This window comes from Mauremys reevesii, linkage group 22, assembly GCF_016161935.1.
Source record: "Mauremys reevesii isolate NIE-2019 linkage group 22, ASM1616193v1, whole genome shotgun sequence".
Classification (NCBI taxonomy): Eukaryota; Metazoa; Chordata; order Testudines; family Geoemydidae; genus Mauremys; species Mauremys reevesii.
Genome location: NC_052644.1, coordinates 24811282 through 24838468, shown reverse-complemented (window position 1 = coordinate 24838468; position 27187 = coordinate 24811282). Strand labels below are relative to the sequence as shown.

Sequence of the window (27187 nt, the reverse complement as noted above, 5' to 3'; positions counted from 1 at the left end):
CTGAACTGTGGGATGCTAGAGGTTCTTATCAGTTCTTCAAACACTGTCCTTAGTTTTCCAGGGCTTTGTCTTTGTGAAAGCCTGGCCTGACTTCAGTCAGGTTGGCAGAAAACTGGTTTTATCAGTTTTCAGAATGGATCAACAGATTCATCTTAGTTAAGTCCCAGGCAGGCTGAGACACTCTCAGTTGCTAGGGGACAGAGTGTCAGGCATTTTGCTGCATGGACTTTAGATACTGGATTCTGAAGTACCCCTGGGGTGCATGCTTGGGGGGGGGGCGCTTCTCCCTCAGAGGGTCTTACAGCTATCCTTCCCCCTCTGGCAGAAGTCACAGGAATACTCCTGGGTGGGGTGTATGGTAGTGGTAGAAACCCAGCCAGATGAGGGGACTGGCCACATACCACCCTGAGGGGGCTGACCAGTTTGTCCCTGAGCTTGGGGCACTGGGGCCATAATGTGCCCTCGTTGGCCACAGTGATAGCAGCTCATGTCTCGTGGGTCCCCTCCACTTGCGGGCATATCCCTGCGCCTGGTTGACCAGTTGTAGGTATGTGACCTCCTGGGTCTTACTTTGTTCACCAGGATGACCCCCCCCGGCTGGGGGTGTGTGTGAAGGTCTCAGGGAGCTCTCAGCAGCTGGCTGACCACTCCCAGCGGGGACAGACACTGGGGGCCTGCACTGCCTCTGCCCGGCTGCTTCCCTCAGAGACAGGGATGGGTTCATTGGCGCTTCTGGGCATACACCTTGAGGTCACCCCCTCTCTGCCAGGGTCGAGCTGCAGACTCCTCTGTCCCCGGGGGACCCTGTTACTGCAAAGTCCTGCTCTCTGGCCACACTCGCCCAGGGGTGAATCGTCCCTTCATTTTACTGCTCCCCAGTCACTTACTGCAGGAAGCGCCATCCACAGGGTGCCGCCGATCCCAGCGCTGCCACCAGTTGTCACGGAGTGTAGGGGACTCAGGCCCTGCACCCCCAGGCTCCAGTCCACCACAGGTCTTGCAGGCACAGATAACCGGATCCCCCGTTAGGTCCGTCTTGGGGCCCCACAGCCCCCCTCGGGGATCAGAGCCCTCTCTCCCTGCTTCCCCTCTTTTCCCAGCCAACTCCAGTCTGGCCCCTCCTCTCTCCTCCGCTTTAAAATCAGTCACTAAAAATCTTGACTGAACACAGAAGGTCCAGGCCAAATAGCAAGGTAGTCTCATCTCATCCCCTCACCCTGGGTTTAGCAGGCCCCTGAGCTATTCCATTCAGCCCATCAGAGGACAGTCCCAAGGTGGTGGCGGGTGTGTCTCTGTACCAAACATTTCCCCCAACCAAAGACAATCACAGACAGGGTGAGCAGAGGAGAGTTTATTTGAGCAGCAGGCTGAGAGATTGTTTGGTTTGGGGGGGGGGATGGGGATATGACACCCATCAGGTGCTCCACAGGCAGGAATCCAGGGCCCCACCTCTCATCGGATCTGGGAAGACAGAGAGAGAATTATGAGGGGAGGGGGGGGGCAGGCAGCACGGAGCTGCCTGTCCCCCATCTTGGCCATGCACTAAGCCCCACTCACTGTGTACTTGTCCCACTTCTTCTCAGGGTCGTAGGGCTCCCAGCGGCTGGCCGGGAAGATGTGCTTGTTCTTCTCGTACCAGCTGCGCAGGACGACCTTCCCAGCATGGGACTGGGGGGGGGAGAGAGAGAGAGCTCAGTGGGGCCAGCCCTCCCCCACGGCAGGGGGGTCCCCACTGCACTGGGGACACACACTCACCTCATCCTTCTCCACTGTGGCATCACTCAGGAGTCTCACATCCTCGTGAACATCGAAGTTGAAGAGCGGCCCTAGGGAGTTGGAGGGAGGTTAGTTCTCTGCCGCCCCAGCATGTCCCTGATGCCCCAAATCCGTTCCTCCGTGGTGGTGGTGGAACATGACAGTCAGGGATCACCTTCCCCTCTGTCATGGGGCCAAATGTGACTAGACACCCCACCCCCCAGGAGTGAGATGGGGGGGGGTCACTCACCACTTTTCCCTCTTGCTTTAGTCACGATGAAGTCGTAGAAGCTGTGATGCTGGCAGAGGGGGAGGGGAAAAGTTAAAATTCCACATCCCTTGAATGTTTGCTCTGACTACTCTGTGTGTGCCTCAGTTTCCCCATGCAGCCGGCCCCTGCAAGACCAGCCTGAGGGGTCATTTGGGGCTCAGAAGGGGGAGCCCTGGATTTCTGTGCTAACAAGCTAATAACCCCATCTGCCACACTCCAACTGGGAGGGGAGGGGAAGAGGCTCCCCGGGGGCCCCCCTTTTTTAACACCCCATCCCCCCGCCGCAGGGAGCTGACCTTGCCAAGAGTGGACCCAGGAGGCACCAGAGCCAAGCAGGCTCCATTGACCTGGGAGAGAGACTGACCCTCTGGGGAGCAGGGCCTGGGTGTCATGGCCACTGCACAGCTCCTGGGATGGGGAGTGGGGTGGGGGGATGGGAGGGGGACGTGAGCAGGGGATGCTGGGAGCCCGCGCCAGCCACTTACATGGGGGATGATCAGATCCTCCTTGATGTACATGAGCTGCTCCACCCCGGCTGACCTGGGGGCAGTTGTCAGAAGGGGGAGAGAGAGCCCCCATCCCCAGCTCCTTTGCCACGTCCCTGCCCCCACACGCCAGCCTCAACCCACCTCCCCAGTATGCACCCCCAGCCGCGCCCCTCCCCGGCCCCCACCTGAGCTCGCTGAAGTCCTTGCGCAGGATCTCGAGGGCTTTCTGCAGGAACTGCTGCATGGTGTTCCCCTTCTTCATCTGGGGAGAGGGGGAGATCAGGGCTGGGACGTCCCTTCCCCCCACTCCTCTGTCCCCTCCTCCGCCCCACACTCACCTTGACCGTGCGCCGGTGGCCGGAGCCATCCCAGTAGCTGAAGGTGATTTCAATCTCCTCACCTGGCGGGGGAGGGAGGCAGGCATGGGTCAATGGAGGGAGGGGACAGTCCTGTCTCCCCAAACACCCCCCCAGATCCCGTCCAACCCCCTTGGCTACAACCTCCCTCCCCAATGCCCCCTGACAGCTGGAATCCTGCCCCTCCGCTCCTCAAACCCACTAATGGCTCCAACTCCCATCCCATCTCCCCACCAGGCCCAGCCGCCGGCATCCTCCCCAGGACCCAGTGGCAGGCAGTTCCCCAGGCCACGTACTCTTGATCTTCTCCTGCTTGGCCTCCCACTCCTGACGCAGCTCCTCGCGCAGGCGGTTCTCCTCCTCCTGGGGGGCGGGGGGGAGACATGACACACACACACAGCTGAGTCGGGGAGGGCCTGACTCCCAGGTTACCTGGGGTCCCGGCTCGGGGGGAGGGCCCTTCCTTGCGATCCCAGCTGTGGGAGGGGAGGGGGGTTGATATCAGTCTATGATGTTCACCCCATGGTCCCAGCTGGGGGGCAGGGAGGGGGCCATTCCTCGCAGTCTGAGGGGACAGGGCAGTACCCTGTGATCCCGGCTGGGAGGGAGGCGCGTACCTCGCGGTCTGAGGGGGCAGGGCAATACCCCGTGATCCCGGCTTGGGGCGCGTGCCTCGCGGTCTGAGGGGGCAGGGCAATACCCGTGATCCCGGCAGGGGCGCGTGCCTCGCGGTCTGAGGGGGCAGGGCAGTACCCGTGATCCCGGCTGGGGAGGGAGGCGCGTACCTCGCGGTCTGAGGGGCAGGGCAGTACCCGTGGTCCCGGCTGGGAGGCGCGTACCTCGCGGTCTGAGGGGGCAGGGCAGTACCCGTGGTCCCGGCTGGGGAGGGAGGCGCGTGCCTCGCGGTCTGAGGGGGCAGGGCAGTACCCGTGATCCCGGCTGGGGCGCGTGCCTCACGGTCCCGATCTGGCAGGAAGCTGGTGTCCACATCCGGATTCTTTCCCAGTTTGCGCTTCTTGGGGGGCAGCTCTGTGGGGAGAATGGGAATGAGACACCCCCATCCAGCATGGACCCACTCCCCGGCTTCCCCAGCCCCACACCGCACCTACTTTTGACTGGCCCCTGCTCGACGGCCCCACCCCCTCACGGGCAGCATCCCTGACCCCCTCTCCTCCCCATACACATCCCACCACCAGCCTGGCCCCACAGCTCCCCCTACAGCCCAGCCTCCCCACCCCACCCACCCTCTTTCTCCAGCTCCGGCTCTTCCTCCTCCAGCTGCTCCTCATCCTCCTCCTCCTCATCCTCCTCGTCCAAGGTGAAGGACAGGCTGGAGATCTTCCGTTTCTGCTCCTGCTTCCGCTCCCGCTCCCGCAGCCGCTCCAGCTTCCTGCAGGGGGGCAGGCCCCACCGGGGGAGAGGGGGTCACACCCGGCAGGGGCGTGGGATAGCACCCTGTGTGTGTGTGTGTGTGTGTGGATCAGCATCCAATGATAGGGGTCAGTGCCCCACACACAGAGGGATCAGCCCCCCCAACAGGGCCCCCGGACATGGGGACCCCCACCTTGGAGAGAGGAGCAGAAGCCTGAGGAGCCGCCCCCCCAGGAAATACCCCCTAAAAAGGGCCACCTCCATCAGAAAAGACACACAATGATTTCCCCCCCCCAAGTTAGCAGGGGAGCCCCACAATCAGAGACACCCCCAAACCCCACTCACAGCTGCAGCTCCTTGGACTGCTCTTTCTTGGCCAGCTGCTTCTCCCGCTCCTTCACCAGCGCCTCCTGCTTGGCCTTCATGTCATTCAGGGTCACCAGGCCTGGGGGGAGGGGGGGGGGGTGTCAGGACGCCTGGGTTCTCTCCCAGTACCGGGAACGGAGCAGGGACTAGTGGCTGGAGCAAGAGGGGCTGGGAGCCAGGACTACTGGGTTTTCTCCGCAGCTCTGGGAGGGGAGTGGGGTCTAGTTTTTGTTTGTTTGTTGGGGGGGGGGGGGAGGAACCCAGACTCCTGGCTCCCCTGCCCACACTCACCCACGGTGCTGGATTTCAGTTCTGCTTCCACCGCGTCGTAATGAGCTGAGAACTTCTTATCGATGTTCGACTTCATGATGTTCTCCTGCCGGGGGGCTAGGGCGTGAGGAACTGGGGGGCCGCTCTGCCCAACACCTCCTGCCTCCTCCCCCAGGGCTCTGCACTTCCCCGGTTCTGCCCCCAGCTGCCCCTCCTGCCGGGGGGCTAGGGCGTGAGGAACTGGGGGGCCGCTCTGCCCAACACCTCCTGCCTCCTCCCCCAGGGCTCTGCACTTCCCCGGTTCTGCCCCCAGCTGCCCCTCCTGCCGGGGGGCTAGGGCGTGAGGAACTGGGGGGCCGCTCTGCCCAACACCTCCTGCCTCCTCCCCCAGGGCTCTGCACTTCCCCGGCTCTGCCCCCAGCGGCACCCCCCAGAGGATCTACCCCCCCTTCCATAGGGTTCCCATCTGTCCTCCCCTCCAGAGGTCCCCATTCCTCCTCCTCCCCCCCCCAGCCCCCGGGTCCCCCAGCCCCCCACCTCCGCTATGCGCTGCCTCATCTGCTCCATGTGCTCCCGCTGCCGTTCCCGCTTCTTCATCAGCTGCAGGGCCCGACCGGCCTCGCTGGCCGCCCCCTTGTACTGCGCCATGGTGGGGGGCTGGGGGGACCCCAAGAGCGCGGGGGGGGGACCACGGCCTGAGGCGCCCGGCGGGACCCTAGGAAGGGTCAGTGGAGGGGATGTAAGGGGGGGGGGTCAGGGGCCCTGTGCCTGGCTGGGCCTGGATATGGGGAGCAAGACGGGGTCACTGGGGTCCCGGGCGCTGGGGTCCCTAGGCGGGGGCGGCGCTGGGGGTCACTGGGGTCCCGGGCGCTGGGGTCCCTAGGCGGGGGCGGCGCTGGGGGCCCAGGGGGCGGCGCTGCGGGGTCACTGGGGTCCCGGGCGCTGGGGGTCCTGGGCGGGGGCGGCGCTGGGGTCCCGGGCGCTGGGGGTCACTGGGGACCCTAGCTGGTGACGCGGGGCCGAGGGGGGGGTCCTGGCGCTAGAAGGTCACGTGGGGGGTCCCGGGCGCTGGGCGGTCACGTGGGGGGTCCAGGCGCAAGAAGGTCACGTGGGGGGTCCCGGGCGCTAGGAGGTCACGTGGGGGGTCCCGGGCGCTGGGGGTCACGTGGGGTCCTGGCGACGGTCGCGGTCGGGCCCACAGACGCTCCGCAGCAACCAGCTGACGCGACGTCACCCGCACGCGCCGTCCGCCGAGTGACGCAGCGCAGCCGCTGCCTCGCCCCGCCCCCCGTTATGCAAATCGCTGCGTGCGGGGCCGGAGCGAGCCGCAGAGGCTGCCGGGAGCGGGCGGTCACCGCAAGGCGGGGGCGGGGCTTGCTGCATGTACGTGGGGGCGGGGCTCCGCCCTGTGAGCCAGTCTAGACCCCCTGAGTGAGTCTAGAACCCCCCAGCCAGCCTAGACCCCCAGTGAGTCTAACCCCCAGCCAGCCCAGACCCCCAGCCAGCCCCTGAGTGAGTCTAGAACCCCTTGTGAGCCAGCCTAGACCCCCATGAGCTGGCCTGGGCCCTCCCTGTGCGAGTCTAGAACCCCCCAGTGAGTCTAGAACCCCCCTTGTGAGCCAGCCCAGACCCCCCCAGCCAGCCTAGACCCCCCCCTGAGCCAACCTAGACCCTCCCTGAGTGAGTCTAGAACCTCCCCCGAGCCAGCTTAGAAGCCCCCTCCTGAGCCAGCCTAGACCCTCCCCTTCCACAACCTGAGCCCATTGCTCCTTGTTCTGTCATCTGCCACCACTGAGACCAGCCGAGCTCCAGCCTCTTTGGAACCCCCCTTCAGCTATCAAATCCCCCCTCACTCTTCTCCTCTGCAGGCTAAACAATCCCAGTTCCCTCAGCCTCTCCTCAGAAGTCATGTGCTCCAGCCCCCGAATGGTTTTTGTCGCCCTCCGCTGGACTCTCCAATTTGTCCACATCCTTCTTGTAGTGTGGGGCCCAAAACTGGACACAGTCTCCAGATGAGGCCTCACCAGCGCCGAATAGAGGGGAATGATCACGTCCCTCGATCTGCTGGCAATGCCCCGACTTATACAGCCCACAATGCCGTCAGCCTTCTTGGCAACAAGGGCACCTGCTGCCTCCTATCCAGCTTCTCGTCCACCGTAACCCCCGGGTCCCTTTCTGCAGAGCTGCTTCCTAGCCATTCGGTCCCTAGTCTGTAGCGGTGCCTGGGATTCTCCCGTCCTAAGTGCAGGACTCTGCACTCGTCCTTGTTGAACCTCATCAGGTTTCTTTTGGCCCAATCCTCTAATTTGTCTAGGTCCCTCTGTATCCTATCCCTACCCTCCAGCGTATCAACCACTCCTCCCAGTTTAGTGTCATCTGCAAACTTGCTGAGGGTGCAGCCCACACCATCCTCCAGATCGTTAATGAAGATATTGAACAAAACCGGCCCCAGCACCGACCCTTGGGGCACTCCAGTTGATACCGGCTGCCAACCAGACATGGAACCATTGATCACTACCCATTGAGCCCAACCATCTAGCCAGTTTTCTATCCACCTTATAGTCCATTCATCCAGCCCAGACTTCTTTAACTTGCCAGCAAGATACTGTGGGAGACCGTACCAAAAGCTTTGCTAAAGTCAAGGAATAACACATCCACTGCTTTCCCCTCATCCACAGAGCCGGTTCTCTCATCATAGAAGGCAATTAGGTTAGTCAGGCATGACTTGCCCTTGGTGAATCCATGCTGACTGTTCCTGATCACTTTCCTCTCCTCCAAGTGCTTCAAAATGGATTGAAGTGCCCCTGCCGCCCCAGCAACCTGGACCTGGGGGGGAGCAATGAGGCTGTGGGTCCTGCCCCCCCCACAGCTGCTCCCTCGTGGGTTACTGGCCACCCCTGTGCCAGATATCACCCCCCCATGTGCCAGCATCGCTCTCCTGAGCCAGGAACCTGCCCCCCCACATGCCAGGTATCAGCCATTCTCCCCATGTGCTATGCCCCCCCGACCCAGATACACCCCCCCCACGTGCCAGGTACCCCCCAAGTGTCAGCATCACCCCCCTGACCCAGGTACCCCCCCATGTGCCAGCACCACCCCCCCCCCGACCCAGATACACCCCCCCTCAACATGCCAGGTATCAGCCATCCCCCCCCCCAGCAGGCAGGAGCATGGTTGACTAAAGTAACTTTATTGTCTGGACACAATTGAGCAGGGGGAGAGGGGGGCATTGTTAAACAGTGACAGCATGGGGTCCAGGGGGGCACACCCCAGCCAGAACCCCCCCAAACAGGGGCTGCGGTGCCCCCCCAGCTCTTCTCCCCCTCTTGGCCCTGGTCCAGTATTAATAACTTAAAATAAATTACAGCGAGCAGCAGGTGCTGGGGGGGGAGCGCTGCCCCCCCATGACGTACACGAACCTGCCCCCCTACATGGCTAAAGTGGGGGGCGGACACAGGACAGGGGAGACTGGACCAGCTTTGGGGGAGTGGGGTGACCTCCCCCCCAAGACATCTCCCCGCCCCTCCCCCCCGATGTGGGGGGGAAGTCTCCCAGGCCTTAGACGTGCCCTACAGAGCTGCCCCCAGGGCAGGGGGGAGAAGACTCCCCCAGGGGGGATTGGGTTTGGGGTAGTGCCAGGCTTGGTCCCTGCTTGTGGCAGCAGCTACGGGGTGGGGCGATTTGGGGGTGATGGGTCACAGGTGTTCCTGGTACTTAGGGAGGTACTGGATTGGTGCGTGTGTGTAGGGGGGGTTGGTCCCAGAGGATGGGGAGAGGGGGCTGGTCCTGGAGCAGATGGGGGAGAAGTCATAGCTGGTCCCTGTGCTGGGGGGAGAGGTCCCAGCTGGCTCCGGCTGGGGGGGGGGGGGGAATCACTGCTCATCCTCCCCGAAGATGTGGCTCTGGCGCCGTTTCATGCTCTCAAAGTCAAAGGCGGCGCCAACCATGCGCCGGTAAATGTCCTTGATGTCGTCACAGGTCGTCTCGAAGTGGGTGGTGGCGTCATACGACCGGGAGCAGAAAATCTGGGGGGGGGAGATGAACATGGTGTCGCCGGGGGTGGTGAGTTTCCACTCGCTCCCTTCCCTGCTCCCCTGACACCCACTACCCATCCCCCATCAGCACCATGATACCCCCAGCCCATGGGACACCCCAGTGCAGCATGACAACAACCAGGTTGGGTCAGAGCAAGGGTCCACCCAGCCCAGTGTCCGTCTGCCGCCAGCGGCCAGTGCCAGGTGCCCCAGAGGGAGTGAACCCAACAGGGAACCATCACGTGACCCACCCGTCGCCCATTCCCAGCTCCTGGCACACACAGGCCAGGGACACCATCCCTGCTCGCCCTGGCAATAGCCACTGATCGGCCTGTCCTCCATGCACTGAGCTAGCTCCTTTGTGAACCTGTTATGCTCTCGGCCTTCCCAACATCCCCTGGCAGGGAGTTCCACAGACCCTGCGTTGTGAGGAGAAATACTCCCTTGTGGTTGTGTTAAACCTGCTGCCTGTTCATTTCATTTGGGGACCCCTAGTTCTTGTGCTAGGAGGAGTCAATAACACGTCCTGATTTACTTTCTCCGCACCAATCAATGCTCTAGACCTCCAGCATATCCCCCCTTAGTCGCCTCTTTTCCAAGCTGAAGAGTCCCAGGTTTGTTCATCTCCTCTCACACGGAAGCCGCTCCAGACCCCTCCTCATTGGTGTTGCCCTTTTCTGAACCTTTTCCAATTCCAGTATCTCTTCTCTGAGATGGGGCGACCACGTCTGCCCGCAGGATCAAGGCGTGGGTGGACCCGGGATTTAGACAGAGGCAACATGATACTTTCTGTCCTATTCTCTCCCCTCTCCTAAGAGTCCCACCGTTCTGGTCACTTTTTCGGCTGCTGCTGCGCAGTGAGTGGATGTGTTCAGAGAACTCTCCACCGTGACCCCCAACCCCCCCTCTTCGGTACCAGCTAATTTAGCCCCCATCATTGTATATGGACAGTTGGGATGATGTTTTCCAACGTGCATCACTTTGCATTTACCAACATGGAATTTCATCTGCCATTTTGTTGCCCAGTCACCCAGTTTTGTGAGACCCCCTTGTAGCTCTTCACAGTCTGCCTGGGACTTAACTATCTGGAGGAGTTTTGTATCATCTGCAAATTTTGCGGCTCTCCCCTGGCCCCGCCCCCGCAGCACAGCTCCTGGGGGGGGGGGGGGGGAGATGGGACGTCCCACAAGGGAGGGGGAGGGGAGGGGAATTCCCTGCAGGGGCACTCACCTGGCTCTCTGTGCCATCATCCATGGGCTCGTACAAGTCACTGATGGCCACAAACCTGCCGGGAAAGAGGGGGGAGGGTGAGTCACAGCTCATCCCCCCCCACCAGAGGCCTTTACCCCCCCCAGCTCCTCCCTCCCCCACTTTCCAGCTCACCTCGCGAAGCAGAATCTCCCCATCCCCCGCCTGGGGGCTCTGCACCTCAGGGAGCACCCTGGGCCCCCCTCAATCACCAATCGTGTGTTTGGTACAAAGCCGTGGGGCGAGTCCGGGTCTGCTGGGCGTTATCGTCCCGTGGGCTGCACAGGGCCGTGACGGGGGCCGGGAGACACCCACAGACACCAGGGTGTGGGTTTGGGGGGCTGCACCCCAGGGACCCCAGACCCCCCCATTGGGTTCCAGGCTCCCCAGCTCCCTCCTTGCCCTATTTCCCCCCCCCCCAATTCCCAGCCCTTCACCCGGCTCCCCATCCCCCTGGCCTCACTTCTGGCTGATTGGCTCCAGAAGCTGCAGCGCGGGCTCCACCTCCCGCTCCGGCTCCGACGTCTCCACCGTGGTGCTGACAATGGCAATGAACTTCCCCGGAGCAGCCACGTTGTGGGCCCAGGAAACCAGACAGACGTAGATATCTGGGGGGGGGGGGGGAGGGAGGGTCGTGAGGCTTTGTAGAAAGCACGGGTGTGCCTCAGTTTCCCCCACAGGCTGCCCAGGAAACGAGGGGCAGAAATGCAGCCGGTGACACCCCTGCTGTTACCGAGTCACGTGTACAGGTCTGTGCCGCCCCCCCCCCGGCTCTGCCCCGCGTGATGCCGCAGGGGGTGGGAGGCTCCCAGGGACAGGCCCAGCCCCCCCCCACCCGGCTCTGCCCCGCGTGATGCCGCAGGGGTGGGAGGCTCCCAGGCCCAGCCCCGCTCTGCCCGCGTGATGCCGCAGGGGTGGGAGGCTCCCAGGCCCAGCCCCCGCTCTGCCCGCGTGATGCCGCAGGGGGTGGGAGGCTCCCAGGGACAGGCCCAGCCCCGCTCTGCCCGCGTGATGCCACAGGGGTGGGAGACTCCCAGCCCCCCCCCCCTCCGGCTCTGCCCCGTGTGCTCCCGCCGGGGGTGGGTGGCTCCCAGGCCCACCCCCCCCCCCCGCTCTGCCCCGCGTGATGCCACAGGGGGGGGGAGGCTCCCAGGGACAGGCCCAGCCCCGGCTCTGCCCGCGTGATGCCGCAGGGGTGGGAGGCTCCCAGGGACAGGCCCAATCCCCGCAGGGGTGGGAGGCTCCCAGGGACAGGCCCAGCCCCCCCCCGCCCGCCGCAGGGGGTGGGAGGCTCCCAGGGACAGGCCCAGCCCCCCCCCCCCCCGCCGGGGGTGGGAGGCTCCCAGGGACAGGCCCAGCCCCCCGGCGCTGACCCGACTTGCGGCCCAGCTGGTTCTGGGGCAGGATGATCTGGCAGGAGCCGGCCTCGCTGGTGCCACGGATCGGGTGGCTCAGGATGCAGATGACACGGACGACGCGGCCGGCCCCGCGAACCCGCTCGGGCACGTAGCTGGGGTCGCAGATCAGCTGTTTGCACCGCGCCACCTGGGGGGACAGGAATTGAGCCCCCGCCCCAGGCCTGAGCCCAGAGAGCCCCCCCCCCGGGTATGGCGATTGCCCCCCAAGGGGTTCCCCAAAGGAGAGCCAAGAACTGGGCCGGGGGGGACAGGCAACCCCTCCCCCGGAGAAGGAGAACTGGGGGCAGCCACTGGGGGTTGGGCCTGAGCCCCCGTCCCCAGGGAAGAGGCCCCAAACCCAGCCCCTATTGGGCAAGCCAGGCCCCCGATCCCCCAGGCAGGGGGCACGGATGGAGACCAGAAACCCCCCTTCAGATTTAACGGGGGGCTAGTGGGGAACCCCCAAAATCGCTGTGTGTGTTGGGCCCCTCCCACTCACCTGCCCCTCCGATCGGACCCCCACGACCCGCCCGTTCTCCAGGACGATCTCGTCCACCGGCTTGTTCAGCATGTAGGTGCCTCCGTAGATCGCGCTGAGCCTGGGGGGGCAGAGACCTTGGGGACCAGGCGCCGGCACCGCCCACCGGGTCCCGCCGGAGCCCCCGAGCTCTCTGCCCCCCCCCACCCCCCACGCTCTCTGCCCCCCCCACGCCTCCCACGCTCTCTGCCCCCACAACGCCCCACGGGTCCCGCGGAGCCCCAGGAGCTCTCTGCCCCCACACCCCACGCTCTCTGCCCCACGCCTCCCACGCTCTCTGCCCCACAACGCCCCATCGGGTCCGCCGAGCCCCCAGGAGCTCTCTGCCCCCACGACACCCACCGGGTCCGCCGAGCCCCGAGCTCTCTGCCCCCACGCCCACCGGGTCCCGCCGGAGCCCCCAGGAGCTCTCTGCCCCCCCACGTCCCCCATCGGGTCCCGCCGGAGCCCGAGCTCTCTGCCCCCACAACGCCCCCATCGGGTCCCGCCGAGCCCCGAGCTCTCTGCCCCCACGCCCACCGGGTCCCGCCGGAGCCCCGAGCTCTCTGCCCCACGCCCCCACCGGGTCCCGCCGAGCCCCAGGAGCTCTCTGCCCCCACGACGCCCCCACCGGGTCCCGCCGAGCCCCGAGCTCTCTGCCCCACGCCCCACGGGTCCCGCGGAGCCCCAGGCTCTCTGCCCCACGCCCCCACTGGGTCCCGCTGGAGCCCCAGGAGCTCTCTGCCCCCACGTCCCCCATCGGGTCCCGCCGAGCCCCAGCTCTCTGCCCCCACAACGCCCCCATCGGGTCCCGCCGAGCCCCGAGCTCTCTGCCCCACGCCCCACCGGGTCCCGCCGGAGCCCCGAGCTCTCTGCCCCCACGCCCCACCGGGTCCCGCCGGAGCCCCAGGAGCTCTCTGCCCCCACGACGCCCCACCGGGTCCCGCGGGCCCAGGCTCTCTGCCCCCACGCCCCACCGGGTCCCGCCGGAGCCCCAGGAGCTCTCTGCCCCCACGTCCCCCATCGGGTCCCGCGGAGCCCCGAGCTCTCTGCCCCCAACGCCCCATCGGGTCCCGCCGGTGCCCCAGGAGCTCTCTGTCCCCACGACGCCCCTATTGGGTCCCGCCTGACGCCCCGAGCTCTCTGCCCCCCCAGCGCCCCCATCGGGTCCCGCCCGACGCCCCGAGCTCTCTGCCCCCACGCCCCACCGGGTCCCGCCGAGCCCCCAGGAGCTCTCTGCCCCCACAACGCCCCATCGGGTCCCGCCAGTGCCCCCAGGAGCTCTCTGCCCCCATGCCCTCTGCCCCACGCCCCACCGGGTCCCGCCGGAGCCCCAGGAGCTCTCTGCCCCCACACCCCACGCTCTCTGCCCCCCCACGACGCCCCCTATTGGGTCCCGCCCGACGCCCCCAAGCTCTCTGCCCCCCCCACGACGCCCCCCACCGGGTCCCGCCCGACGCCCCAGCTCTGTGCCCCCACGACGCCCCACGGGTCCCGCCCGCGCCCGAGCTCTCTGCCCCCATGACGCCCCATCGGGTCCGCCCGACGCCCCGAGCTCTCTGCCCCCACGCCCCACTGGGTCCCGCCCGACGCCCGAGCTCTCTGCCCCCCGACGCCCCTACACCCCACGGGTCCGCCCGACGCCCCGAGCTCTCTGCCCCCACACCCCCACCGGGTCCCGCCCGACGCCCCGAGCTCTCTGCCCCCGACGCCCCTACACCCCCACCGGGTCCCGCCCGACGCCCCGAGCTCTCTGCCCCACGCCCCCACCGGGTCCGCCGAGCCCCAGGAGCTCTCTGCCCCACAACGCCCCATCGGGTCCCGCCAGTGCCCCCAGGAGCTCTCTGCCCCCATGCCCTCTGCCCCACGCCCCACCGGGTCCGCCGGAGCCCCAGGAGCTCTCTGCCCCCCACCCCCACGCTCTCTGCCCCACGACGCCCCTATTGGGTCCCGCCCGCGCCCCAAGCTCTCTGCCCCCACGACGCCCCACCGGGTCCCGCCGGCGCCCGAGCTCTGTGCCCCCCACGACGCCCCCACCGGGTCCGCCCGCCCCCGAGCTCTCTGCCCCACGACGCCCATCGGGTCCCGCCCGACGCCAGCTCTCTGCCCCCACGACGCCCACTGGGTCCCGCCCGACGCCCCGAGCTCTCGGCCCCACGCCCCATCGGGTCCCGCCCGACGCCCCGAGCTCTCTGCCCCACGCCCCCACGGGTCCGCCCGACGCCCCGAGCTCTCTGCCCCCACCCCACGGGTCCGCCCACGCCCCCGAGCTCTCTGCCCCCGACGCCCCTACACCCCCACGGGTCCCGCCCGACGCCCCGAGCTCTCTGCCCCCACCGGGTCCCGCCTGCCCGAGCTCTCTGCCCCCATGGCCCCACTGGGTCCCGCCTGCCCCCTCGAGCTCTCTGCCCCCACCGGGTCCCGCCCGATGCCCCCCCGAGCTCTCTGCCCCCCCCACCGGGTCCCACCCGACACCCCCCCGAGCTCTCTGCCCCCCCCACAGCCCCCACTGGGTCCTGCCCGCCCCCCGAGCTCTCTGCCCCCCCTCACCTGGCGAACCCCTGGGGCAGCTCCCCCAGCCCGTAGAGCGGGTAGAGGTAGGGGCTCTTCCCGTAGCGCGCGAGCGACTCGCTGTAGAGCTTGATCCGGTGAATGGTCTCTAGGCAGGGCTGGTCCAGGTACCTGTGGGGAGAGACGGGGTGAGGGGGCCAGGGGCTGCGGGTCGGGCGTTCGGGGCACCGGCCGAGCTGGGGGTGGGGGGGGGAGTCTGGGGCCGGGCACGAGGTTTCATATTTCATAGGAACAGTGCGATTGCCTCAGTTTCCCCACGAGCTGCATGGGTAACGGGGAGGGGCCCGGCAGGCGGGGCTGGGCCCCTGGGGGCAGGAAGCCGGCCAGGGCGAGGGGGCTCGAGCTGGGGCGCGCGCCGGGGGCAGGGCTCACTCGTCGGTGCGGTACAGCGCCAGCGCGTGGCCCGTGAAGTCGATCACGTCCTGCCCCCGGTCGAAGCGCTCGTACACGTCCCGCATGGGGGTCCCGTGGGGTCGACCCTCCAGCGTCTGGGGCTCGTTCTCGTCAAAATTGGCCACGAAGACGAGGAACTTCCGGAACCGGCGCTTCTCGAGCATGCCCATGAGATCTGCGGGTGGGGGCGTTAGTGTGGGGGGATGGGTCTAGTGTGCAGGGGGGGGGGGAACCCGGCTGGGGGGCTCACATCTCCCGGGGGATGGGGCCACGGGGGGGGGGCAGAGGGCACGATCCCCTTGCAGGGGGGCACTAACTCAGCCCAGTCCGGGGGGGGATGGACAGCAGGGGCTCCCCAGAGCAGTGGGGGGGTCCCTTGCGGGGAGGGGCCCCTTGGGGGGGCAGCGGGGGGGTCACTCACTGGACGCCAGCGCCTCGGTCTCGGTGGAGGGCACCTTGTGTACCTGCCCCCCCCTGTAGACGAAGCTCCCCTCCACCACCTTGAAGTCCAGGTACCGGGTCACCTCTGTGTACAGCAGCATCTTCACCAGCTGGCCTGGGGGCGGGGGGACCACAGTGAGGGGGGTGTAGAGAGACACCCCACCCCTCCCCCAGCCCCGCACGAGCTCCCCAGAACCCCAACTCCCCTCCCATCCAAGGCCCCCCCTCCCCCAGCCCCCCCTTACCGTTGGCCATAAGGAATTTGGGGATCAGGTCGACGTTCCAGTCCCGGCCGCGCCCCATGGACTCAGGGGGCCCCTCGGGGAGCCCAAAGCGTTTATACAGCTGGGGGGGGGGGAGGGGAGGGAGAGAGTTAGAGCCACCTGTCCCAGCCCCCTGCCCCCCACATCCTCCCGCTGGGGAACTCTCCCCCAGGCTCCTTCCTGATGAGCCCCCTGCACCCCCAAACCAGCCCCCACCTCAAACCTTGTCCTTCTAGGGCCCCCATGCCCCCCGAAATAGACCCCATCTTGAACCAGCCCCCCATCAACCCCCCCAAAGACCCCCATCAGCCCAGGCCCAGCCCCTCACCTCCTCCAGGGGGGTGATGGAGGAGCTCTCCCCGCCATAGTAGGGGTTCCGGTCCATGTGCAGAACCTTCTTCCCGTTCACCGACATGATCCCCGACAGGATGCATTCCTGGGGGGCAGGGGAGGGGTCAGTGCCAGAGCCGCCAGGGACCCCATCTGGCCAGGGGGGGAGCAGGGAATGGGGCTCTGGGCCTTTCCCTCTGGGGGCGCCGGCCAGTGCCAGGATGCGGCAGGAGGCTGTGTGGGGCTGGAGGGAGCTGATGCAGCGTCAGGAGCTGGGCTGTTGGAGGGAGACCAGGGTGACATTTGGGGTGCAGTGGCAGGAGTGGGACAGCCCAGTTGTAGCTGGTGTGCTGGGGGGGTTCGTGACTGTCGAGGAGGCAGCTTTGGGGTGCAAAGGGAAGACGCCCCCAGCTGCCAAGACCTGGGTGGGGGTGGTAAGGGGGGACTTCATGGCCCCATTGGCCAGTGCAAGGGGCCAGCACATGGGGCTGCACCCTGCTGTGCACTACAGGGAAGTGGGGGCTCTGTGATCCTGGTGGGGCTGGGGGTCACTTCCCACCCCTCCCTTGGCAAAGATGCAGGGGGGGATAAATGGGGGAGTACCCCATTTGCAGGGTGTTGGGGGGCAGGTGGGGGCTGAAGGATGGGTGATGGGTTAGGGAGGGAGAACGGGGGGTGCACGGAGTGGGGAGCACAATGGGGGAGGTTCTAATAAGAATCTAGTGGGGTCCCCGGGGTGGGGTGCCCCAAGATTGGTGCAATAGAGGGGAGCATGCGGAGGAGATGCAAGGGGGGACAGGGAGGTACTACCATAGGGGGCTGAGGGACACTGGAGGGAGGAAGAAGGGAGACACGGGCGGGGAGCAGACGTTGCAATGGGGTCTAGCGGGGTGCCTGGAGATTGGGGCCGGGGAGTTGCAGTGGGGCACAGTAGGGACTGCAATAGGGGGCTGTGCCAGAGGTGCCAAGAGGGATGTGCAGGGCACACAGGAGCTGCATTGGGGGGTGCAATAGGGGCTGCAGGGGTTTACTCCAGGGTGAAGGTGAAGGGAAGGTTGCATTGGGGGGCTGCAGAGGGGTCTTGCACACCGGGGTGCAAGGGGGGGTTTGCACTGGGGGGCCGCAGGGGGGGTCCCGCACCTCAGGGTGCAAGAGGGGGTTGCATTGGGGGGGCCGCAGGGGGGTCCCGCACACCGGGGTGCAAGGGGGGTTGCATTTGGGGGCCGCAGGGGGGCCCCCGCACCCCAGGGTGCAAGGGGGAGGTTGCATTGCAGAGCCAGGGGCCCTGCACCCTGGGGTGCAAGGGGGTTGCATTGGGGCTGCAGGGGTCCGCACCCGGGTGCAAGGGGTTGCATTAGGGGCCGCAGGGGCCCCACCCCGGGTGCAAGGGGGTTGCATTGGGGGCCGCAGGGGGTCCCGCACCTCAGGAGTGCAATGGGGTTGCATTGGGCAGCCCGCACCCGGGTGCAATGGGGGGGTTGCATTCAGGGGGCCGCAGGGGGGTCCCGCACACCGGGGTGCATTGGGGGGTTGAATAGGGGGCTGCAGAGGGGTCTAGCACCCCAGGGTGAAGGGGAGGTTGCATTGGGGGCCACAGGAGGTCCTGCACCCCGAGGTGCAAGGGAAGATTGCATTGGGGCCGCAGAGGGGTCTCGCACACCGGGATGCAAGGGGGGGGTTTGCACTGGGGGGCCGCAGCGGGGTCCCGCACCCCAGGGTGCAAGAGGGGGTTGCATTGGGGGGCCGCAGGGGGGGGCCCCGCACCCCAGGGTGCAAGAGGGGAGGTTGCATTGGGGGCGCAGGGGCCCTGCACCCCGGGGTGCAAGGGGGAGGTTGCATTGCAGAGCCGCAGGGGGGCCCCGCACCCGGGTGCAAGGGGGTTGCATTGCAGAGCCGCAGGGGAGGTTGCATTGGGGGCCGCAGGGGTCCCACCCCCGGGTGCAAGAGGGGGTTGCATTGGGGGGCCGCAGGGGGGGCCCCGCACCCCAGGGTGCAAGAGGGGGAGGTTGCATTGGGGGGCCGCAGGGGGGGCCTGCACCCCGGGGTGCAAGGGGGAGGTTGCATTGCAGAGCCGCAGGGGCCCGCACTCGGGGTCCAAGGGGTTGCATTGCAGAGCCGCAGGGGAGGTTGCATTGGGGGCCGCAGGGGCCCGCACCCCAGGATGCAAGGGGAGGTTGTATTGCAGAGCCGCAGGGGGGGCCCGCACCCCGGGGTGCAAGGGGGGGTTGCATTGCAGAGCCGCAGGGGGGGCCTGCACCCCAGGGTGCAAGAGGGGGTTGCATTGCAGAGCCGCAGGGGGGGGTCCCGCACCCGGGGGTGCAAGGGAGGGTTGCATTGGGGGGCCGCAGGGGCCCCCGCACCCAGGGTGCAAGGGGGTTGCATTGGGGGCCGCAGGGGGCCCGCACCCCAGGGTGCAAGGGGTTGCATTGGGGGCCGCAGGGGCCGCACCCGGGTGCAAGGGGAGGTTGCATTGCAGAGCTGCAGGGGGCCCGCACCGGGGGGCAAGGGGTTGCATTGGGGGCCGCAGGGTCCCGCACCTCAGGGTGCAAGGGGGGGTTGCATTGGGGGCCGCAGGGGCCCTGCACCCAGGGTGCAAGGGGGTTGCATTGCAGAGCCGCAGGGGGCCCGCACCCGGGTGCAAGGGGGTTGCATTGCAGAGCCGCAGGGGCCGCACTGGGTGCAAGGGGTTGCATTGCAGAGCCGCAGGGGGGGCCGCACCCCGGGGTGCAAGGGGGGGTTGCATTGCAGAGCCGCAGGGGGGGCCGTACCCCGGGGTGCAAGGGGGGGTTGCATTGCAGAGCCGCAGGGGCCCGCACCCCAGGGTGCAAGGGGGTTGCATTGCAGAGCCGCAGGGGCCGCACCCGGGTGCAAGGGGGTTGCATTGCAGAGCCGCAGGGGCCGCCCCAGGGTGCAAGGGGTTGCATTGGGGGCACAGGGGCCCGCACCGGGTGCAAGGGGTTGCATTGCAGAGCCGCAGGGGCCGCACCCGGGGTGCAAGGGGGGGTTGCATTGCAGAGCCGCAGGGGGGGCGGTTGCATTGCAGAGCCGCAAGGGGGCCCCGCACCCCGGGGTCCAAGGGGGTTGCATTGCAGAGCCGCAGGGGCCCGCACCCGGGTGCAAGGGGTTGCATTGCAGAGCCGCAGGGGCCCGCACGGGTGCAAGGGGTTGCATTGCAGAGCCGCAGGGGCCGCACCGGGGTGCAAGGGGTTGCATTGCAGAGCCGCAGGGCGCACCCGGGTGCAAGGGGTTGCATTGCAGAGCCGCAGGGGCCGCACCCGGGTGCAAGGGGTTGCATTGCAGAGCCGCAGGGGGCCCACACCCGGGTGCAAGGGGGTTGCATTGCAGAGCCGCAGGGGCCGCACCCGGGGTGCAAGGGGGTTGCATTGCAGAGCCGCAGGGGGAGGTTGCATTGCAGAGCCGCAGGGGCCCTGCACCCCGGGGTGCAAGGGGGTTGCATTGCAGAGCCGCAAGGGGGCCCGCACCCGGGTGCAAGGGGTTGCATTGCAGAGCCGCAGGGGGCCCGCACCCGGGGTGCAAGGGGTTGCATTGCAGAGCCGCAGGGGCCTGCACCCGGTGCAAGGGGGTTGCATTGCAGAGCCGCAGGGGCGCACCCGGGGTGCAAGGGGGCTGCATTGCAGAGCCGCAGGCCCGCACCCGGGTGCAAGGGGTTGCATTGCAGAGCCGCAGGGGCCCGCACGGGGTGCAAGGGGTTGCATTGCAGAGCCGCAGGGGGCCCCGCACCGGGTGCAAGGGGTTGCATTGCAGAGCCGCAGGGGCGCACCGGGTGCAAGGGGTTGCATTGCAGAGCCGCAGGGGCGCACCGGGGTGCAAGGGGTTGCATTGCAGAGCCGCAGGGGCCGCACCCGGGTGCAAGGGGTTGCATTGCAGAGCCGCAGGGGCCCCACACCGGGGTGCAAGGGGTTGCATTGCAGAGCCGCAGGGGCCGCACCCGGGTGCAAGGGGGTTGCATTGCAGAGCCGCAGGGGGGGAGGTTGCATAGCAGAGCCGCAAGGGGGACCCGCACCCCCGGGTGCAACGGGGGGTTGCATTGCAGAGCCGCAGGGGCCCGCACCCGGGTGCAGGGGGTTGCATTGCAGAGCCGCAGGGGCCCGCACCCGGGTGCAAGGGGTTGCATTGCAGAGCCGCAGGGGCCCGCACTCCGGGGTGCAAGGGGGGGTTGCATTGCAGAGCCGCAGGGGGCACCCGGGGTGCAAGGGGGCTGCATTGCAGAGCCGCAGGGGCCTGCACCCGGGTGCAAGGGGGTTGCATTGCAGAGCCGCAGGGGCCTGCACCCGGGGTGCAAGGGGTTGCATTGCAGAGCCGCAGGGGCCGCACCCGGGGTGCAAGGGGGCTGCATTGCAGAGCCGCAGGGGCCGCCCCCAGGGTGCAAGGGGGTTGCATTGCAGAGCCGCAGGGGCCTGCACCCCGGGGTGCAAGGGGGGGGTTGCATTGCAGAGCCGCAGGGGCCGCACCGGGGTGCAAGGGGTTGCATTGCAGAGCCGCAGGGGCTGCACCCGGGGTGCAAGGGGTTGCATTGCAGAGCTGCAGGGGCGCACCCGGGGTGCAAGGGGGAGGTTGCATTGCAGAGCCGCAGGGGGGCCCCGCACCCCGGGGTGCAAGGGGGGGTTGCATTGCAGAGCCGCAGGGGGGGGCCGCACCCCGGGGTGCAAGGGGGGGCTGCATTGCAGAGCCGCAGGGCCCCCCCGGACTCACGCTCAGCCCGGTGCCCAGCACGATCACGTCGTAGGCCTCGTCCATGGCGGCGGGTCCGGAGCCACCTGCCCCCGCCCCGCCCGGAGCCAGGCTGCGCCGCAGCGCCGCCGCCCCCGATCCCTCCGCCGAGAAACGAGTCCCGGCCTAGCTACCACACCCCGGATCCCTCCGCCAGGAAACGAGTCCCGGCAAAGGCGCTCGACACGCCCCCGGTCAGGGGCTGTTCACCGCCACAGGTGGGAACCCTCCGCCAGACAATGCTGAGCCCAGCTCCATGGTGAAGCGACGCCACCGCCCCGCTCGCAGCTCCTTCCGCCGGAAAAATGAGTTCCCAACCTGCGCGTCCCCCCTCGCCCGAGCTCGTCTCCCTCCGCCACAGAACTAAGTCCCAGCTTCATGTCTCGCCGTGGCTACCCCAGATCCCTCCGCCACAAATGAGTCCCCAGTCAATCACCCCCAGCTCCCTCCGCCAGAGAAAGGAGTCCCCGGCCCAGACAGAGGCACCGACACAGCAGCTGGGCCAGACACGATTTATTCAGGGGGGGGCCCTAATAAATAAGGGAGCAGCCCCCAGCGGGGGGGGGGCAGACCCCCCAGCACGGGGGCCCTGGGCAGAGGTGGGGGGCAGGGAGCAGCAGGGGAGAGGGGGCTGCTCGGGGGCACAGAGCCGGGGTGGGGAGGGGCCCAGGGCCTGGGGATCCCCGCCGGGGGCAGGCCCCAGGGCTGGGTGCCGGGGAGCGAAGGGGCAGGCCCCAGGGCTGGGTGCCTGGGGGGCAGGGGAGCGAAGGGGGCCCAGGGCCTGGGGGATCCCCGCAGGAGGGGGGGCAGGCCCCAGGGCTGGGTGCTGGGGGCGGGGGAGAGAAGGGGGCAGGCCCCAGGGCTGGGTGCCGGGGGGCAGGGGAGAGAAGGGGGCCCAGGGCCTGGGGGATCCCCGGCGGAGGGGGGGCAGGCCCCAGGGTTTCCCAGCTGGGGGGCAGGAGCCAGGCCTGCCCTACTCGCCCTGGGGCACGGCGATGGTGGCCCCCTTGGGGTCATCGAACCGGTCCATGGTCTTGAGGCCCAGCAGCATGTGGAGGCCACAGGCGAAGATGGCGCCGAGCAGCAGGGCCGTGAGCAGCCCCATCCAGGCGCCCGGCGTGAAGAACCCGGCGCAGTCGCTGGCGTAGGAGAACTGCAGGCCCAGCACGTTGAACCCCTGCAGCTGGGGGGGGCAGGGGGGTTAGATAAAGCCAGGGGCCCAGCCCCCCTCACTCCCCCCCAGGCTCCCAGCCCCCCTCCCCACCCCCAGGCTCCCAGCCCCCTCACTCCCCTGGGCTCCCCCCCTCGGCTCCCAGCCCCCCTCCACCCCTCACTCCCCAGCCCCCCTCCCTCCCCGGGCACCCAGCCCCCCTCCACCCCTCCCTCCGCCGGGAGAGAAGCCAGGCGTCCCAGCCAGTACCTGCACGTCCTGGAGCAGCACCCCCCAGCTGGGGCTGTGGGGCAGGAGGCCAGCCCCGAAGCCTGGCAGGCTGCTGAGGTGGGCGCAGCGCCAGGAGTAGTTGCTGGGGGCCGTCACCTGCGAGGCGTTGAACACAGTGGGGCTGGCCGAGGGGGTCGCCAGCTCCAGGCGACTCAGCTGGAACCAGTCCCGGCCCGAGACAGGAAACCGCCGGCTGGTCATGTGGAACCTGGGGGGGAGGGGAGACGACGGCTCATCCAGACATGCCCCAGCCAGGCCCCCCAAAGCCACCTGAGGGCCAGACCGACCCCCCCAAACCCCCAAGGGCCAGCATAAGAACAGCCCAAAGGTCCGACAGTGGCCCACCCCCAGGGGCCCCAGAGGGAATGAACAGAATCCGGAATCACCAAGTGATCCGCCCCCCCCAGCCACCAGCCACCTCCCCCCACTTACCCCCTCCCAGCCTCCGCCCTTGCATGTCACCTCCCAACATATCCCAGCACCCCCCGAGCCCCCCAGTCAATGTAGTGACACCACGTCTCTCCCAGGCCTAGCCAGCCCCCCAAGTACTCACGTGACAGTCAGAGGGGACCCCAGAACATTCGCATACTTCAGAACCAGCCTGCATAGGGGGACAGAGACAGTGACCCAGTGGTGCCCCTCACTCCCGACCCGCAGCCCCTGCTAGCCCAGCCCTGCCCCCCCCAACCCAGCCGGGGCCCCTCCCTCCCGACCCGCAGCCCCGGCTAGCCCAGCCCTGCCCCCCCCAACCCTGCCGGTGCCCCTCACTCCCGACCCGCAGCCCCTGCTAGCCCAGCCCTGGGCTCCCCCAGCTCTGCCCCTCACTTCCGACCCACAGAGCCACTCTCACCGGGAGTCGTTGGAGCTCCAGGACGAGCTGCTCACATCAACGGAGGCCTCGGCCCCGAATGTCTGGGGCGTCAGGTCGACCCACTTGCTGCCCTGGAGCACGGAGAAGTTCTGGGCCCAGAAGAGGATCCGGGGCTCTCCAGTCAGGGGGTACCGCACCGGGGGGTGCTGCGCTGGTGCTGGGGTCGGCTTCTGCAGCAGCTGGCGGCCCACCCCCCCGGGGGCCACCCCAGAGACGTCCCGGAGAACCTGGGGAGAGGGCTGGGTGAGAGCTGGGGGCAGCGCGGGGGAGGTACCCAGGGGGCACCAGAGTACGAAGCTGGGGGGAGTGGTCAGTGGGGATGGGACATACCCTGGGAGGGGGGTCAGTGGGGATGTTTCCATGAGGGGCCCCCTGGTGGGGGGGGGGGGGAGACGTACCCGTGAGGGGGCTCCGGCCGTCAGCAGCGCCGTGTAGGGCACATCCTCCTCCTTCAGGGCGCTGAGCACCTGCCCGATGATCTCATCTGGGACAGACATGTCAGGGGTTAACAGCCCAGCCCCACTGCGCCCCCCAGCTAACACTGACCCACCCTACCCCAGGGGCTATGGAGGAGATGCTCCCCACACCAATCGGGGCACTTCAGGGGGGAAATGGGGAGGATCCAGCATTGGGGGGAGGGGCCCTGGGTATGAAGGGAGGCTGGGAGACAGATCCAGCCCATGGGGGGCAGGGGGACAGATCCAGCCCATGGGGGGGCACCCTGGGTGCGAGGGGGGAGAGCCAGCCCATGGGGGGCCGGGGGACAGATCCAGCCCATGGGGGGGCACCCTGGGTGCGAGGGGACAGATCCAGCCCATGGGGGGGCACCCTGGGTGCGAGGGGACAGATCCAGCCCATGGGGGGCAGGGGGACAGATCCAGCCCATGGGGGGGCACCCTGGGTGCGAGGGGGGAGAGCCAGCCATGGGGGGCAGAGGACCCAGGATCTGGGGGAGGGAAGGGGCCCTGGGGAGCCAGACTCACCGTTGCTCATCAGCACCTCCTTGGGGGCCATGAGGCTGGAGCTGGAGATGAAAAGCAGCACGTCAGGGGGAGACGCAGAGCCACCCCCCCGCAGGCCCCATGCCAGGACCTCCAGCTCCACATCCCCGCAGGCCAGCCAGTCCCAGTGTCTCCAGCCCCAGGGGGTGAACCCGGAGCCGCGGCCACAGACCTGGGCAGCAGGCCAGGCCGGCGTGGGAGGAGGCGTGGGGCACGTACCAGCAGCAGGGCTGGGGAGGCGTGTGGGGCACGTACCCGGCAGCGTGGGCACGCACCAGCAGCAGGGCTGGGGGGGGTGTGGGGCACGTACCCGGCGGCGTGGGGCAGGCGGGGGGAGGCGCGTGGGGCACGTACCCGGCGGCGTGGGGCAGCCGCACCAGCAGCAGGGCGGGGGGGAGGCGCGTGGGGCACGTACCGGCGGCGTGGGACAGGTGGGGAGGCGCGTGGGGCACGTACCCGGCGGCGTGGGGCAGGCGGGGAGGCGCGTGGGGCACGACCGGCGGCGTGGGGCAGCCGCACCAGCAGCAGGGCCGGCTGGCTGGCGTTGAGGCGAAGCTCCCGGAAGGTGCCCGGCCCCACGTGCAGGGGGCTCAGCCCCAGCGTCTCCTCCAGCAGCCCCAGGACCCCGGCGGCCGCCGCCCCCTGCACAGCCGGGAGCACCAGGGTCGAGGGGGCCCCCGCCAGGGCGCGCTGTGGGGGGAGGGGAGTTAGAGACGGGCCCCCGACCCACAGCCCCCCACCCCCGACCCACGGCCCCCTCAGGGCCCCTCAGCCCCGGCCCCACCAGGGCCCCACCCCCGACCAACGGTCCCCTCAGAGCCCCTCAGCCCCGGCCCCACCAGGGCCCCACCCCGACCCACGGCCCCTCAGAGCCCTCAGCCCGGCCCCACCAGGGCCCCACCCCAGTCCTCAGAGCCCCCACTACCGACCCACGGCCCCTCAGAGCCCCCACTACCGACCCACCTACCCCCCACCCAGCCCCCCCAGGGCCCCTTACCGCACAGTGCAGATCCTACCAACCCTCCCCCCACAGCCCCCGGAGAGCCCCGCACTACCGACCCACGGCCCCTGCCACCTACCCCCCTCCCCGCCCCCCCAGGGCCCCCCCCTTGCTCACCTCCAGGCTGGGGAAGGCGCTGTCGGGCTTGTTGCCGAAGACCCCCCCATATGCCGTGAAATCCTCCAGGCTGAGCTGGGGGGCCCAAGAAGGAGTTAATGGGGGCTGATCTGAGGCTGATCTGGGGCTCCCCCCCCCCAGGCCCAGCTCCCTCCCCATAGGGCGGGGGGGGGGGGGCACAGAAGCCGGAATCTCACAGGGCGATCAGTCACTGATCACATGACCGGGGGGGGGCTCACTTCCCCTTACATAGGGGCTGTGAGGGGAGGGGGCAAGCAGGAGCAATCCCCTCCCCCTCCCCCCAGTGACAGGGCCCCAGCTGGGTTCTGGGGGCCCTGTGGGGCTGCCCCCTGCCAAGGCAATTGCCCCCATAGCCCCCAGGGAGCTGGGGACCCCAGACACCCCAGCAGGTGGGGGCTCCCCCACAGACCCCCAACCCTGCTGGCAGCAGGTGGACGTACCCCATGAGCAGAGCGGGGTGAGGGCATTGTGGGGGGACCGTGGTGTTCTGGGGTTCACTGGGGCAGGAAGACAGGAACCTGGGGGCCCAGAGGCCAGGCGGGGGGGCCCTGGGAGGCTCCCTGTATTTCAGGGGGCCAGGTAAGGGGACCCCACAGGGGGACAGACTGGTAGGACTGGAAGGGACCTCGAGAGGCCGTCTAGGACTGAGCATCACTAGCCCACCCCTGACAGGGAGATCCCCCAGCCCCCCCCAGGGCCTGGTGCCCCCCCAGGGCCTCTCTTCTCCCACTCCACAACCCGGGGGCCGTGTTTGTTCTTCGCCCCCGCGGGGCCCAGCCCTGCAGCCCAGACCCACGCTGGCTCCCCCGCCCCCCTCCAGCTTGTGATCCGCTGCCACCCCCAGATCCTTTCTGCAGGGCTCCGGCCCTGGCAGCCATTTCCCATTCGGGCCTGGGGGCGAGCCGGGCCGGGCCCCTCCAACGCCAGGGGGGGGGGGGGGGGCGAGCCGGGCAGGGCCCTCCAAGGACATGGGGGCGGGGGCGAGCCGGGCAGGGGCCTCCAAGGACATGGGGGGCGGGGGCGAGCCGGGCAGGGCCCTCCAAGGACGGGGGCGAGCCGGGCAGGGCCCCTCCAAGTACTTGGGGGGGCGGGGGGGGCGAGCCGGGCGGGGCCCCTCCAAGGACGGGGGCGGGGGCGAGCGGGCAGGGCCTCCAAGGACGGGGGCGGGGGCGAGCCGGGCGGGGCCCTCCAAGGACATGGGGCGGCGGGGGCGAGCGGGCAGGGGCCTCCAAGGCCGGGGGCGGGGAGCGAGCGGGCAGGGCCCCTCCAAGGCCGGGGGCGGGGGCGAGCGGGCGGGGCCCCTCCAAGGACATGGGGGCGGGGGCGAGCCGGGCAGGGCCTCCAAGGACATGGGGGCGGGGGCGAGCCGGGCAGGGCCTCCAAGGACATGGGGAGGCTGTACGGGGGCCCGGCGGTCCTGGGTCTCACCTGCTCCTGCAGGAAGAGCAGGACGTTGCGGGGGCCCTGATCCAGCGCCGGGCCGAGGAGCGCGCTCAGCTGGGCCGCGCCGACCACGTGTCCTCGTAGCTGTCAGCCAGGGGCCAGAGGGCGCTGGGGGCACGGGGTCAGCGGTGACAGCCCCGCCCCGCCGAGACCCCAGCTCCCCGCAGCCCCGCCCCGGCGGTCCCGCCCGCCCCGGCTCCCCACAGCCCCGCCCCGGTTCCCGCCCCGCCCCGCCGAGCTCCCCGAGCCCCGCCCCGCCCCGCCCCACCTGTGGCCGGACCAGCCCAGCAGCGGGACCTGCCCGGCGCGCGCCGCCCCCAGCACCAGCCCCGCCAGGACCAGCCGCGCCGCCGCCATCTTGGGCTCTGTCCCCACCCGCGTCCGCCGCCGGGCCTTGGCCGCTACCGCCCCGCCCCTTGACCCCGCTCCGCCAATCACAGCGCAGGTCGCTGTTCCCACCAATCACAGCGCGGACCCGCCCCTTGACCCTG

The 27187-nt window shown here is 68.7% G+C and overlaps 3 protein-coding genes across 6 annotated transcripts; all 3 read right to left on the bottom strand.

Annotated features, from left to right (window-relative positions):
* Positions 1-1336: 1336 nt before the first annotated feature.
* Positions 1337-5665, bottom strand: FAM50A (family with sequence similarity 50 member A). The gene is made up of 13 exons (XM_039509876.1): positions 5415-5665; positions 4899-4983; positions 4587-4686; positions 4115-4260; positions 3823-3899; positions 3167-3233; positions 2853-2914; positions 2700-2776; positions 2512-2566; positions 2006-2054; positions 1756-1826; positions 1558-1668; positions 1337-1461 (listed from the first exon to the last, which is right to left on the bottom strand). Exons 1-13 carry the CDS (start codon positions 5523-5525, stop codon positions 1453-1455), a joined length of 1020 nt encoding a protein of 339 aa, XP_039365810.1. The 5' UTR covers positions 5526-5665; the 3' UTR covers positions 1337-1452.
* A 2386-nt stretch (positions 5666-8051) lies between these two features.
* GDI1 (GDP dissociation inhibitor 1) lies at positions 8052-20937 on the bottom strand. 4 transcript variants are annotated; one of them, XM_039510845.1, is made up of 11 exons: positions 20785-20937; positions 16070-16177; positions 15724-15823; positions 15459-15593; positions 15017-15212; positions 14624-14755; positions 12056-12155; positions 11533-11704; positions 10623-10767; positions 10142-10196; positions 8052-8902 (listed from the first exon to the last, which is right to left on the bottom strand). In XM_039510845.1, exons 1-11 carry the CDS (start codon positions 20827-20829, stop codon positions 8750-8752), a joined length of 1341 nt encoding a protein of 446 aa, XP_039366779.1. In that variant the 5' UTR covers positions 20830-20937; the 3' UTR covers positions 8052-8749. The 4 variants fall into 4 exon arrangements, with proteins under 4 accessions (XP_039366779.1, XP_039366781.1, XP_039366780.1 ...); XM_039510847.1 differs by lacking the exon at positions 15459-15593; XM_039510846.1 differs by lacking the exon at positions 16070-16177 and having other exon boundaries at positions 20785-20916.
* A 721-nt stretch (positions 20938-21658) lies between these two features.
* On the bottom strand, positions 21659-27053 carry ATP6AP1 (ATPase H+ transporting accessory protein 1). The gene is given in 11 exon segments (XM_039510328.1): positions 21659-21985; positions 22223-22451; positions 22797-22844; positions 23094-23341; positions 23513-23598; positions 24098-24139; positions 24613-24805; positions 25233-25307; positions 26682-26776; positions 26779-26804; positions 26965-27053. Coding segments are annotated over 11 exon segments (1341 nt in total). The 3' UTR covers positions 21659-21775.
* Between the last annotated feature and the right edge of the window lie 134 nt (positions 27054-27187).

Excerpts from the sequence above, each read along its gene's own strand:
- FAM50A (XM_039509876.1), bottom strand. The coding sequence starts at position 5,525 with ATGGCGCAGTACAAGGGGGCGGCCAGCGAGGCCGGTCGGGCCCTGCAG. Across the intron at positions 4,687-4,898 it reads ACTGAAATCCAGCACCGTGG|GCCTGGTGACCCTGAATGAC; the intron begins GTGAGTGTGGGC and ends CCCTCCCCCCAG. Across the intron at positions 2,567-2,699 it reads AAGGACTTCAGCGAGCTCAG|GTCAGCCGGGGTGGAGCAGC; the intron begins GTGGGGGCCGGG and ends AACTGCCCCCAG.
- GDI1 (XM_039510845.1), bottom strand. The coding sequence starts at position 20,829 with ATGGACGAGGCCTACGACGTGATCGTGCTGGGCACCGGGCTGAGC. Across the intron at positions 15,594-15,723 it reads CAAATTCCTTATGGCCAACG|GCCAGCTGGTGAAGATGCTG; the intron begins GTAAGGGGGGGC and ends CCCCGCCCCCAG. Across the intron at positions 15,213-15,458 it reads GACCGAGGCGCTGGCGTCCA|ATCTCATGGGCATGCTCGAG; the intron begins GTGAGTGACCCC and ends CCCCACCCGCAG.